General features: G+C 40.3%; 1 protein-coding gene and 1 long non-coding RNA gene across 2 annotated transcripts; both read right to left on the bottom strand.

Annotated features, from left to right (window-relative positions):
* On the bottom strand, positions 1 to 5,099 carry LOC4335509 (probable aldo-keto reductase 1). Its single transcript, NM_001402349.1, has 5 exons — positions 4,827 to 5,099; positions 4,518 to 4,721; positions 1,491 to 1,663; positions 1,304 to 1,406; positions 1 to 694 (listed from the first exon to the last, which is right to left on the bottom strand). The coding sequence occupies exons 1-5, from the start codon at positions 5,058 to 5,060 to the stop codon at positions 356 to 358; spliced, it is 1,053 nt and encodes a 350-aa protein (NP_001389278.1). The 5' UTR covers positions 5,061 to 5,099; the 3' UTR covers positions 1 to 355.
* Positions 5,100 to 6,653: 1,554 nt separating this feature from the next.
* LOC107280546 (uncharacterized) lies at positions 6,654 to 10,915 on the bottom strand. Its single transcript, XR_001545082.3, has 2 exons — positions 10,698 to 10,915; positions 6,654 to 9,842 (listed from the first exon to the last, which is right to left on the bottom strand). It is a non-coding gene; the product is annotated as an uncharacterized lncRNA (long non-coding RNA).
* Positions 10,916 to 13,687: the final 2,772 nt, after the last annotated feature.

The following is a 13,687-nucleotide window of genomic DNA, read 5'->3' as shown; positions in this document are numbered from 1 at the left end:
AGGATTAGACATGATAGTGGTTAATTTGAACAAACATGTTAATAACACAAATTAAAACTGGTGATGGCAACACTTTATTTAATATTACCACACATTCTGCGTGCAATGCACAAGCTTATGAAACGGCGCTTCACTCAAGTAAGTTTTACGCGCAAATTAAACATCACGAAAGCATATGACACAACACGCTACGCATAGATCGACAGGTCAGCTCATTCCAAATACACGCGATGTAGAAGAACAGGAGCAAGCAACGCGTCTGATGAAACACTTCTGATGAAATCTTGTGCAACGCTCTTCCATTTTGAACCAGCTATTTTGAACCAGGAACTGTATTTGAACAGACGAAAATGATTTACTCGGATTTCCAAGACGACAAGGGAGGGGTCTCAGAGTCCTGCCAAGTAGTGTTAGCCATCATCAGAGGATACCGGTCGCCATGGACATTGCTAGCATAAGACTCGAGTTCAGCCATTTCTGCAGGGGTGAGTTTCACAGATAGTGCTGCAACATTTTGGTTGAAATTCTCGATTTTTGTTGTCCCGGGTATGGGGCACACATCACGCCCCTGATGATGGATCCAGGCCAATGCGAGTTGTGACGGTGTGCATCCTTTTCTGGCTGCCATTTCGTTAACACGCTCAAATATTTCAGCATTCTTCTCGATATTACCTGGTTGAAATCTAGGGATAAGCTGCAAAAGGCACCAATACAAGTTGTTAGTTAATTGAATGAGAATTCATTATAGTTCTACTTCATTTTTCAAAGACTAAATAGACGAGACGTGAATATGCAGCACAAAGATTAGCTTAATTGGAAAAGGCTTATGTCCGATCAATACAAAGTAAAAATTTCTAATGAACATAAATGTAATTTGCTCTACTGAACATATAAGTGTAATTTGTACTACCGAATATAAGTGTAATTTGTACTACCGATGCAGAAGTACAGAAAATGAGAATACAGAAGAAGGTACATATATAATAATTACTCCCATCATCCAAACAACAAGGCATATAATTATGTTACAAGGTTTCAAAATATAAGGTCTGAATGCCTATTTAATGATCTTTCTTCTCGTTTTTCCTACATTAATCATTCATTTCTACTCCATGTATGAGTAAACTCATAAACAAGATTTGTTTCAAGAAAGGAAACAAATTAATTTCTGTTCTTCTTATTCTAAAAGACATTAACACGACAGGTATCACAGCATTTTCCCTAACCCGTTCTGCTATTTTAATGACCTCCTTCAAAGCCATTCTTAGGGAAAACTGAGTGATTAGTAATCATGGAAATATACCTTGCGAAAATCATGGTCTGGTAGAGAATCCACTAGTTTAGCTCCACTAGAAAAAAACCCTTTACCAAGTGGACTGTAAGCTACTATTCCAATTCCAAGTTCTCTGAAATGAAAATTAGAAAAATAGTTAAAATGCAGCATGTGATTTTTTTTTCTCAACAGACAAACTAATTTGTTTTTTCAATGCCTGCAAGTTGGAACAATATCTTCTTCGACGTCTCTAGACCATAATGACCACTCAAGCTGAACTGCAGTGATAGGATGTACAGCATGAGCCCTTCTGATTGTTGATGCCGATGCTTCACATAAGCCAATATATCTTATCTTTCCTTCTTCAACTAGTTTCTTGAGTTCACCAATCTAACAATGTGAAAGGGAAATCAACTGGATAATCTTGAGAAGAAAGGTCATTACTTAAAAGGAGTGCATGGTTCTCAGGACAAAAATAAAAGATAGTTCAGTTTATAGACAATAATTACATGCAACGATTATATTTGTAAAGAAAGGCAAAACAACTAGATAATCTTGAGAAGAAAGATTATTACTTAAAAAAAGTGCATGGTTCTCAGGACAAAAATAAAAGATAGTTCAGTTTATACACAATAATTACATGCAACGATTCGAAAATATCAGGAGTAATAGCAGTTCAGGTGCTACCTCTTATGCGCTATCAAAAAGATATAGCACACCAAAATGATGAAAATGCATGTGTTGGTGGATATGTTCTAATAACTATTGCTAGTTTGTAGTTAAATATTCTGAAAGAAAAGAAGTCTTCTTCACTGAAGATATATTTTGGTTCATGTATTTCTTCATTGGTTTTTCGATTGTTAAACTTTGAAATGTTGGGTTGGTTGGTGGTGGTTAAGATCCCAGCTATTACAACAACCACAATGTGTGTTGTAACTTCCCAGTGATATGTCAGTGAATTTACTTTATGTTCTTTACCCTTCAAAATCCCACAGCTAATGTCTAAAAATTGAAACCCTGCCCTATATCTAAAAAAATGCAATACATAAAGGGAAAGAAAACATTGTTAAATTATAGAAACCATCTGTCACATAGGGAGTACTGTAACTGCCCAGTGACATGACAGTTACAATGGAAGATATTCATAAGATATTTTTCACGCATTTGTGCTAAACAGAGAGATCTTAAGGCAAATAATATTGTACTTCATACCTTTATAAATGTATGATTCAAACACTTGTTATGAAAAAACAAAAAGAAATATATGCTTCATTTTGTATTACAATGAAAAATAATAGCTTATTACAATGAAAATTTAATACATGAGGTTAAAAAAATAACGACAAAAGGACAGGTGCCAGAAAATGGAGCTTGATTTGGCCTTCCAGAATTCAGGCCAAGTTGCTGCCGGAACAAAAAGTCATTGTACAATTAACCAAACAGACGTAGGATTTTAAGGGTGCATCGAGCCGGGTTAAATTTTCCTCCCTTCAAAATTGACGTCTCCTACATTTTGTTTTATTTTAACGACCAATACCACAAAGTGCGATGATTCATTAAATAGAATAGGAAAAAAAAAGGCTAGCACCCTGGAAAGCAGTAGCTAGGAAAAAAAACAACACCACCACGCACCGATGATGCCTATATAGGATCCAAGAAAAGGCTAGCGTCGTCGGACTGGCCGCCGCTAGACTAATAAAGAAGCTACCACCAAACCGCCCAAAACCAAAACCTAAAAAGTGAACAACACACTCAACTCTATACGTATCAAAAGGATTGGAGGGGAGAGGGAACCACTCTCCCCCTCAAGGCCCACCAACATGGTCAGCTTGCATTGGCTAGGTGCTGCCGCAAGCCCGCAAGAGGATAAACATCTAGAGAGAGCACGCGCAAGCTATCAGAGAGAGGTTTCAGCAGGGGGGCCTCCTAGACGACGTCTCCAAGGAGAAAAGCGACAGAACCCAAGAGGGAAAACGATGTCCGAAACGCCATCACAGCCGGCTGGCAAGACCAGGCTAGGTTTTACACCTGCCACGCACTCCCTATCGATCCGCGGATATCACTCCATTGCTCCACCACCAGCCATCCTCCATCGGCATGTGGCCAATACTACACCGACCCCCCTTCCACCCCTGGTCAGTCAGCCTCGGCATGCCTTGTGGCACACACCACCATCACCGGCCTCATTGTTGTCACCGTGTAGACCTCCCGTGCCGTCGGCTGGGCTAGCCTCCCTGCAGTTGCGCACGCCAACCTCCTAACGCCTTTTGCGCCGACCCGCCCACATTGACCTCTCCCACCATTGCCCCGTCACCGCCAGGCGTGCCTCCTAGCGCCGCTGCGTCGGCCTACCACCGCCACCAGCTGCTCCCAACCAGCACCACGCTTCCTCCTATCCCTACCATTGTTTCCAGTACCTTTCTCCCGCCGACGGCACTTCACGAGCGTGCCCTCTGTCGACGGCACGTCGTCGTGCCCTTACTGCCTCGCCCCGCCACCTCCACGCAGCCGTACCCCTTCGCCTTGTCATCGTTGCTGGCTCAGGAGTTAGCTTCCCAAGGCGAGGAGGCAAAATCCGGATGGGATGGGACCAGATTTGGCAGCTGCACCCCTGCGGCCTCCACGTTCACGCCTCCGCATCCACGTAGCCGTGCCCCGCTGTCTTGCTACCGCATCCGGCTTGGGGACCGACCTACTGCACCGGGGAGCCCGGATCCATCCAGGACGGGGCTGGATATAGGAGTCGATGCCAGATCCAGTGGCGCCGCCTTGCCGTCGTCACCCCGGTCCACCTAGGCATCGACGCTACCACTCTCCTCTTTAACGCCGGCAGCTCCATCCTAGCACCATTATGGCTGTCGTCACCCGGAGCTAGTCGGGGTCGTGGGCTCCGACCCCGCTACCACGGAAAAGGAAGGCCTCGCTGCTGCCGTTCTTGTGGCCGCACGGTTTATGGCAGCCCGCTCGACCCTGCCCTAGAGAGCGACACGGAGCCGTTACTAATAATGAGTCTTATAGTTTGTTTTCAGCAACATCATAATCCTCCCTCCAATTAGTTTTTCCAATGATTTTTTTGTGTGTTTGGCGGGTGTTGAGGGTGGGGGCAGGGGGCATCAATAAAAGATGTCTCTTGACAACAACCTACCACCACCTACATTCCCTTTCAGATACAGATGGATGTTTCACTTACATATAACAAAATAAAAGAAAGGGAACACAAACATAGAGGGGAAGGGGCACCGACCGTGACCTCGATGGGCACCTTCTTGTCGACGCGGTGCTGGTAGTAAAGGTCGATGCAATCGACGCCGAGCCGCCGGAGGCTGCCCTCGCACGCCGCGCGCACGTACGCCGGGTCGCCGCGGATCCCCGGCTTGCCGCCGGCGAAGAACTTGCCGAACTTGGTGGCCAGCTCAACCCTGTCGCGCACGCCGCCGCCCTGCAGCGCCTGACATTTCGTCGAGCACCTTCAGCGCGCGCTCGCGCATGCACAAATTAAGCCCAACCCCTACCCGAGCAATGGCGGGGACACAGTGGAGAGGTAGGTACGTACCTTGCCGAGGAGGACCTCGTTGGTGTGGGGGCCGTAGAGGTCGGAGGTGTCGAAGAACGTGACGCCGGCGGCGATGGCGTGGCGGATGAGCGCCACCATGTCGGCCTCCGGCTTGGGCGGCTCGAAGGCCGGGCACATGCCCATGCAGCCGAGCCCCTGCGCCGAGACCTCCATCCCCTGAGAGCCCAGCTTCACCCGCGGCACCGCCACCGTCGCCATTGCAGCAGCTGCCATTGCCACGGCCGCTGTACTTCTTGGCTGATGCCTATATATATATTTTTCTGCTGTGTGTCACTCACTTATATAATGCTGCACACTGGGAGATGGAAAAATGGCTATATTCAAGATGATTGAACATTTCAATTGCTGCTGCTGCAGGCAGGACCAAACATGTCAGCATCGACCAACAACTGGCTCACTCTGGCCTGCTTCTGAATTTTTTGTTGACGAATACCACCCTCTCTGACAGTCTGACTGACTACCTGAAGAAGATAAGCTGATATCCTGTGAAGCAGATAGATCTTTAAATTTGCTTGTGAATTTTTGTTCACTGTAGGTTCTTATTTTGATGGAGTGCACATATAGTTTTGACAGTGGTGCAGTAGCTCATAGCTTACACATAGCTGAAGCTGAGTACACTTTTCTTTGGTTTGAATCATATATATATACTGCAAGATGTGGATTTTAATGCTTCGGTTTCAGGGGAAAGTGAAATCATCCCGATATCCTCTCGTTTCGTGCATATCACCTAAATAGTCATCAAAAAATATGAAAAAAAAATTGGCAACATAGACTAATATGAAATATATCAAAGTTTAAATTCAACTTCTACAAGTTGTAAAAAAAATAATAAATATAGTTGCGAATGTGAGATAACTATTTTCAGTTTAATTTATTATTTTTGTTGCAACTTATAGAAGTTGAATTTGGTCTTGTATGTTTGTGGAGTGATATATTTCGTATTAATCTATGTTGTCAATTTTTTTCAAATTTTTTAACAACTATTTAGATGACATGCAAACAACGAGGGGATGTCCCCTAGGGATAAAAATCCACATCCCGGTTTCAGATATGTTTCAGAGATATGCAACTTTCTTAATTAGCTGGTTCTTGTTTGTAGAGATTAAGAAATATAGAAATTCAGACATGTTTCATGCCAAATGCAGGTACTCCATGTCCGAGCCAGCTTCCTGATATAACCACACTGGATTCTGATGCTACATCCGAGGCGGCAACTTCTAGTCGATGGGGCTCCGGCACTTTAAAGTTACAAATAGTTTCCATTTTTTTGGCAGAAATTTGCCATGTGAGTATGACGAATTTGAATTCCATCAGTATTATGGAATAGTGCCAGTAGAGTGATCTGAGCATGACAAATTTGTACTTTGTCAGTATGATATATAGTAATTGTTTCCGTGATGCCGATTGGAATAATGGTGGCTGCTCGCGGATGGAATCTAAATGTCAGTTTGTTTAATTGCATGTTTCTTCGTTCTGAATGACAATCTGAATGTCTGAACAAGTGCCAACTGCCATTGCATTAGTCTGAAGCTACTCACAACCTAGAACTACATGAGTGAAATTGAAGCTACTGATTGCATGAGCAATCTGAATATACTGAAGCTATATTCAGATATCTGATGCTTCATGAGCATCATGTGATTTTTTTTAATATACTGAAGCTAAACTGAAAATGTTCTGTCTTTTGGACTCCTTTCACACATCAATCAAGGTTTCACAATAATTAGTACTCCAACTAAATCTAATTACTCAATACTTCAATTCAGAAAAAGTACATTCAGAGAGAATATAATACTAGTACTTCAGTTTTGAAAAAAAAAATATTTCTTGTGTCAGTTATTTCATTGTGTATGTAAAACTGATTCTAATCAAAACACTGCTGTTCAATCCAATTCAATTACTCCAATTCAACAAAATCTACAAACTTCGCTGCTCGTATTTGAAACGAGCAATCCAGATCATCTGGCACATATCATGTGGGACTGGTACATGTCAGTGAGCAGTACTGCGGAGTACCCTCACTCTTGAAACGAGTGATAGAGACGGTCGAGAAGAGGGAGGAAGAGGCAGCAGCTAGTGGAAGTGGTTGGCGAGCCCTTGAGGTGTTCATTCTCAACGCAAAACTTTCCGGATTCCCAATTAAGCTTCTTGGGCCGTCGTCGTTGGAGATCATCACGCCATCCTGCAGCGACAACTGTTTGCTGTTGGGTTTCCCGGCCATCACCGGCGATCTGCGGCGGCGGCCACCGCGGCATCGACGGAAACTCTGCCACTGATTGCAAAAACATCAACACACCAACAAACCTCGATGTTAGTTAAAACATCACTAGCTCTCCCATATCTATGCTCCCGCCTTTGTTGGAGTGGCGAAAAAGTTTGTTTTTTTTTTAATCAAGATGACATACGCCCATGCATTAAGATTTTAGAACGTGTCTATCTACTTCCAACGAATATTTGGAACAGAGAATTACTCAGAAAAAGAGAATTATTTTTTTTCTAATCCACCATGTCGGCCTCCGGCATTGGACGGGCCGTAGAAAGCGGACATGCCCATGCAGCCCAGGCCCACTGCGTTGAGATATCCGGCCCCTGCGAGCCCAGCTTCACGTGACGTGAGGCACCGCCACTGCCGCCGTCCCCGAGAAGCCGGCTGCCGCTGCCATGCATGGCTGGCCGGATCAGTCGATTTCTTACTTTGTAGTGATGCTACCTGGGCTCTGCATGGCCACTCACATATATAAGGTTAATGCTATAACAATGTAACTGTAGTATGTAAGGGTATTGTTTAGAAGAGATTAAGATTCTAAAAAGCTGCTGGTTGGTAATCAGTTTTTAGAATATAGAAAAGTCGGGGTTCCCAGCTTCCGACTTTATTCTTTTTTGGATTCAACAGCTATAGCTTTTTAGGATCTAAACGAAAATGTCAACTGTTTAGAGAGCTTATGATTATAAGAGAAGTTGCACCTGCCAAAAACTTTCTCAAACAGATCCTAAGCGTCACTGCATGGGTGGGAGCAGGAGCATGTGTAAGAGCTTATGCGTGCGACGTGACTCGTTTTGAATTGCTAACTATCACCCGTAGGGCTATCAAAAAAAGCTCGAGGCTCGTGAGTCACCTCAGACTCGATTCGAGCTCGGCTCGAACTCTTAACAAGCCGAACCAAAGCCTAGCTGCAAGCTCACGAGTTTTGTCAAGCCAAGCTCGAGATTCTTATGAGTCTAACTATGTGTGTAAATTTTTTATCTTTTATATGATAAGTTAGTAGCTCAAGGACAAATTAGTATATATTCATGTGAAAAATTAGTGTATTTTGGCATCATATATAACTTTATCTTCAATATTATTGATTAAATTTTTTTTACTAAATCTTATCAACAAAATATACATTATCCTATAATCGATCGAGCTCGCGAGCCTAAACGAGCTCGAGCCGAGCCTGCTTAAAAGCTCAAAAGAGAATTAAGCTCGGCTCGAGCTTTGTCGAGCTTGAGCCCAGACGAGCAAGCTCGGCTCGCTGATAGCCCTAACCATTGACTTAGCATATTAATTGCTCCTATAGTTTTGGGTTATACGACAAAAAGTAGGTAAACCTCTCTTTCTTACTGTCAACGTAAACCAGAGGCGGATCTAGGAACAAAAAATTAAGGGACTCAATTATACAGTTTCTTCAACCTCCAGCCATTTAGGAAGCTTTAGTTTATCATTCATGGTGAAAAAATTAGAGGGGGCGCTCTGCGGGTATATATCCATGGGTCTTGTGGGTGTAGGGGAACCTAAGTCCCCCTGCACCACGTTGGATCCACCCCTGAACATAACAGCTGGAAGGAACATTTCAATTTGCAAAGTGGCCATCCTGCCTTGAATTTTCCATCTTAGACACTTCCCTTTCTAAACGATATTGCATATAATCAGTTAACTAGTTACTCCGTGTGTCCTGTGTAGTCTTTGGACTAAAGATTTGTCCCTAGAGTTTAGTTTTATAGACCTCTTCAATAGTAATTTTATCGTTTTCTTCTCGTTATCAACCATTGAGACACTTTAAACTCTGTAAAGAGACTTCTTAGAATAAAAATATATACTAAATGACTAAATATAAGTAACTGAAGACAAATACATATAAGTGATGACTTGGGATTGAGTTGGTTAGTGCCTTGAAGATAAGTATGATTTGTGCAATTGATCATGAGTTCAAGGATTGCAAAAACAAGAGAAAATATTTTATTTTATTTTATTTTTTCATTAATTTCATATTATTGTGGTACAATTTAATGTATCTAGAAAATGCCTCTACCATCTTATAGACATTTTATAAAATGCCTCTTCGTTTGTACAGATAATTCACCGTAAGGCAATTATTAGATATTTTTTTAATATATCTCTATAGTATTGTAAAGGCATTTTAAAAGTGTCTCTATAGTATTAGAAAAATGTCTCTACAAAGCGTTTTTCCTGTAATAATGTTCGGCTGGAAATTCCACACCCATTTCCTAATTAAAAAGCAACGGATTCAATATACCTATGTTGCAGCTTCATTTGTACTATTAAAAATTTATCCCACAAAGACTATTTATAGCGTTATAGCCTATCAAGTTAGAGCAGGTACAATAGGGTTCAGATAGCTGGAAGAAAAAACTCCACGTAAGCATGAACGCTGAGTTGGCGAAAAAAGAGAGGAGAGAGACCATCAGTTGCTGACTAATTTGCCACTAGTGCCACACGCACTCTAAGAAAAAATAGTCTCACCATTTGATCTCTGCACCATCCAAAAGTGAGATAGAAATGAAAGGAAAGAGAAGATAAAGTAAATAAAGAATAAAACATTATTTATATGGAGAGATGGGTAAATGTATTAGAGCCTACCTACTGTATGTACTTGCTTTTATATTATATTTACCTGACGTGAGAAGGATTGGAGCCAGCAGCGAGCGCTTTTATTAGACTTGCTCTTAACACATACACATTTAGTTGAAGCCTAGAAAATGGTACCAAGAGTACTAAAAGCAAGGTAATAGTAAGTAAGTCAACTATATGCATATGTGAAAAACAGAGATTTATTACTCAAATTAACAGACTCATAATCGGTACAATGAGCAAATAATTATTGCAAGCTCTCGATAAAGAACAATCTATTGTTCAACATGGTTTGGGTGTTGCCAGAACTGTCATTAGTTAAAACTAGAACATGCTAATTTGATTCATGTATGAAGATCGCATGAGTTTAGGGTTTATTTATGGACTGCTCTATGTGGTGTTCTAACTAGTTTTAACACAGTTGAGATGAACATATACATGCTCGGTTTTCAAATAACTGAACAATTTAACTTTACTATTATAAACTTTAACCAATAATTACTTGGACATAATACACACTTAATTATCAGTGTATTTTATTAGTGTCTGTAAATATTTTGCTAAAAAAGACCGATGGTGTCAAAGCTCGAAAGCAGTATATATTCGCTGACTAAGCAGTATATATTGAGTAATATCTTTTTTTTTTTGGCTAGGAGTATTGAGTAAGAATAACTCCTGTCAATCGGCAAAACAAAAGCATTTTCGTGTGTATGCATGGATAAATAGATAGTTTATTTTAAACATTGAGATGATCCTTCGCCCTTTGCTTTAATTAAAAGGCTATAACCAATTATTGCATAGGCTATAGGACGAATGACTGCGACTTACAAATTCACCATTTGATTAAAAACAAGAAAGCTATTTAAACTATTTAGAATACCACCTTAAAAATTAGATAGCAAAATAATACTCAGTTGCTGCATCTATCCTACGAAGCCGGCCGGCTGCATGGACAGATAAGATACTAATATAAGAGTACAGAGAGTACAAATGCTTACAAATAAATTATCAGCTGAGCCGGCTGAGAGAGAGTTCATGTATATATGTGTGTGGATCATAAAAAGCTAAGAGAAGAAGAGGGAGCGTACAGCCTTGGTGAAAAGGGTAGTAGGCGTCGCAAGTACTTCCACCATCTAACAACTAAACCGCCCAAAGCTGTACTCTCTCTCTTCTCCATTTAGCCTTCACGATATGATCGTCTATCGATCTCCTTCTCTTAGTTGCTCTAGAAGTTGGATCCCTCTGGGTTTATATAGCACACTAGCATCGGCAAAATGACACTATTGTGACGAATCCATTTATTGTAATGCAACAGGAAATTAATAATTGCACCCTCCATCCCAAAATATAGAATCGGATGGAACTCAACTTAGTACTAGATTCATCGTAATATGTTGAGTTACATCCAATCCTATGTTGTTACTACCTCCGTCCCATAATAAATGTCGCTTTGACTTTTTGCTTACAACGTTTGACCATTCGTTTTATTTGAAAAATTGGTGCAAATATAAAAAAGTATAAGTCATACTTACGGTACTTTTGATAATAAAGCAAGTCACAAACAAAATAAACAATAGTTCCAAAAAAATTTTTGAATAAGACGAATGATCAAACATTACAAACTCAAATTTAAAGCACCAAGTAATATGGGACGAAGGTAGTATATTTTATGAGGGAGGTAGTAATTAGTTAGTCAACATCATCTTTTTTTTCTCGTTCCCGCCAGCACATATATACATACATACGGAGAAAAAGGGTTGGTAGAGAGAGCATCATTAATGTGTGTAATGTGTGGTGATGTGGTAACTTCTAACTAGTATTTAAATATTAATATAATTCATCTGTTTTCAAATACAGCTAGATATAAACTAGGACTAGATAGGGGTTTATACTAGATTGTATTTAATCTAATAGTGTTAGGTTTCTATATTTATATTTTAGGATGGAAATGTTATATAATATAGTTACATTCACTTGTTCATGCATACGGGTGATACAAGTTATACTTCATTAAAAAAAAATAAAGAATTACTACGAAGTGAGCGTAACTCAATTGGTTAAGTTTCTTGTGGTAAACTAGCCCACCCAATTTAAGTACTAGACTTAATATAAATGCTCGTATTTACGGTTAATTATTCTTTCAGTGCTAGACGACATACCCGTTGTACCTTTATAGGGGTAAGCGTACGCGCGTTGTGAGGATATGTATTTATATTGTGCTTTAAAAAAATAAAAAAATATTGTTTAAAACATTATAAAGGAGAAATAATATTGTTATAGCGGTAAAGTCGTCAGCGTGTGATTCCAACCGTAAACATTTCTAATCGCTTGGGCTAAAAAACCAAAATTTAAATTTTTGAAGTTGATTTTAAAATTGGTTTTAAGATATTTTTAATGTAAATTTTTTTAACATTATATAAAAAATTTACGTATAAATTAATTTTTATTTTCTAATAAACCTTTTGAATTTATTAGGGAATACGAGCTGCCACGAGGCTCTGTGTGTGCATGACCAGTTTCATTGTCCTTGGAAAATATAACAATGGCTAGTAGTGTCACGTACGCGTGTGATGGATCCAAGTTGGGCATGTGGCATGCAGTGCAGGCTGTAGCTAAGGCCATTCCGTCGTTTTTCGCGAGCCTCCGGGCTAACAGCAGCCGTCCAAAATGGCCGGCCGGCTTTGGAATTGGTCCATCAACTAGCTAGCTCAACACTGTACAAGCCGTAAATTTTTTACCAACCTGCACTACACCGATCCTCTGCACTCCACCGATCCTCTCCTGGAGTTTGCATTACTCCCTCTGTCCCATTATAAGTGACACCGTAAGTTTTCGTGCCTAACTTTAATCGTCTATCTTATTTAAATTTTTTTATAATTAGTATTTTTATTGTTATGAGATGATAAAATACTTTACTCATGACTTATGTTTTTAAATTTTTTTAAAAAAATCTTCAAATAAGATGGACGGTTAAAATTGGACACGGAAAATCATAGCTACATTTAAAATGGGATGGGATGGAGTACCTAATTTCGCATTACCCAAAAGGGCATATCCAACAACCTTTGTAATGGAGATAACGATGAGAATCTTTAAAAGCACTTGAGAATCTAAACGTGTGTTTGGTTCGGAATGAGTTGAGATGGGTCACACCAATTTATGCTTTTTATGGAATGGTTCTATTATCTTTTGGCATGAGATTTTTTTTAGAGATGGGAGGGTATAGCCAGCATGTTATTGAAAAAGAAGTGACTTAGATTAGTAAGCTACTTAAGCTTAGTTAGATAAGGAAACATTCCCATTCAGAAATCAACCCATCCTACCTATTCTCAAACTGAACACCCCGAAAAATAAAAATGAATTCCCGTCCTATCCCATCCCAATGTTCACATGCTAAACTGTTGGCAACAGCTTTTTCACAAACTACCTATTCTCAAACTAAACATCCTTAAAAATAAAAATAAATTCCCGACCTATCAAACCAAACACCCTTAAAAATAAAAATAAATTCCTGACCTATCACATCCACTGTCCGCATGCTAAACTGTTGGGAACAGCTTTTTCACCAATAGAGCAAATAGATTGAGGCATGGAGTTCATAGAAGCTTGTAGAGATCTATTTAGCACGGACTCCAGCTCTTCTGGAACTAGAGCCCAACCAAACAGTTTTACCTCTACAAAATAAAATTGGAACTGGATGAAACACTCTCACAAAACAAACTAGAAGGGTGGAGTTAGGTTTATACTACTCCACAACTCCACGACTGAAGCTAAATTTAGGAGTTGAAGCATTCTATCTTTAACAAAAAGAGAATAAAAAAGGCATATAAGCTTTTATTGCCGGAATGCCTATCTGTATATAAAAAGAGAGCTTTTGCTCAAGATTACTATTTGTGGATTCCAGCCGTTCAGTATGCAGTGATCTGTTCACAGCAGCTATTCGCCACCACCAGATCTGCACCCACGTTTCTGATCTCGCACAGAAGAA

The sequence above is a fragment of the Oryza sativa genome, chromosome 4, assembly GCF_034140825.1.
Source record: "Oryza sativa Japonica Group chromosome 4, ASM3414082v1".
Lineage (NCBI taxonomy): Eukaryota > Viridiplantae > Streptophyta > Magnoliopsida > Poales > Poaceae > Oryza > Oryza sativa.
The sequence above is the reverse complement of the archived record's forward strand: the minus strand, read 5'-3'. Positions and strand labels throughout refer to the sequence as shown.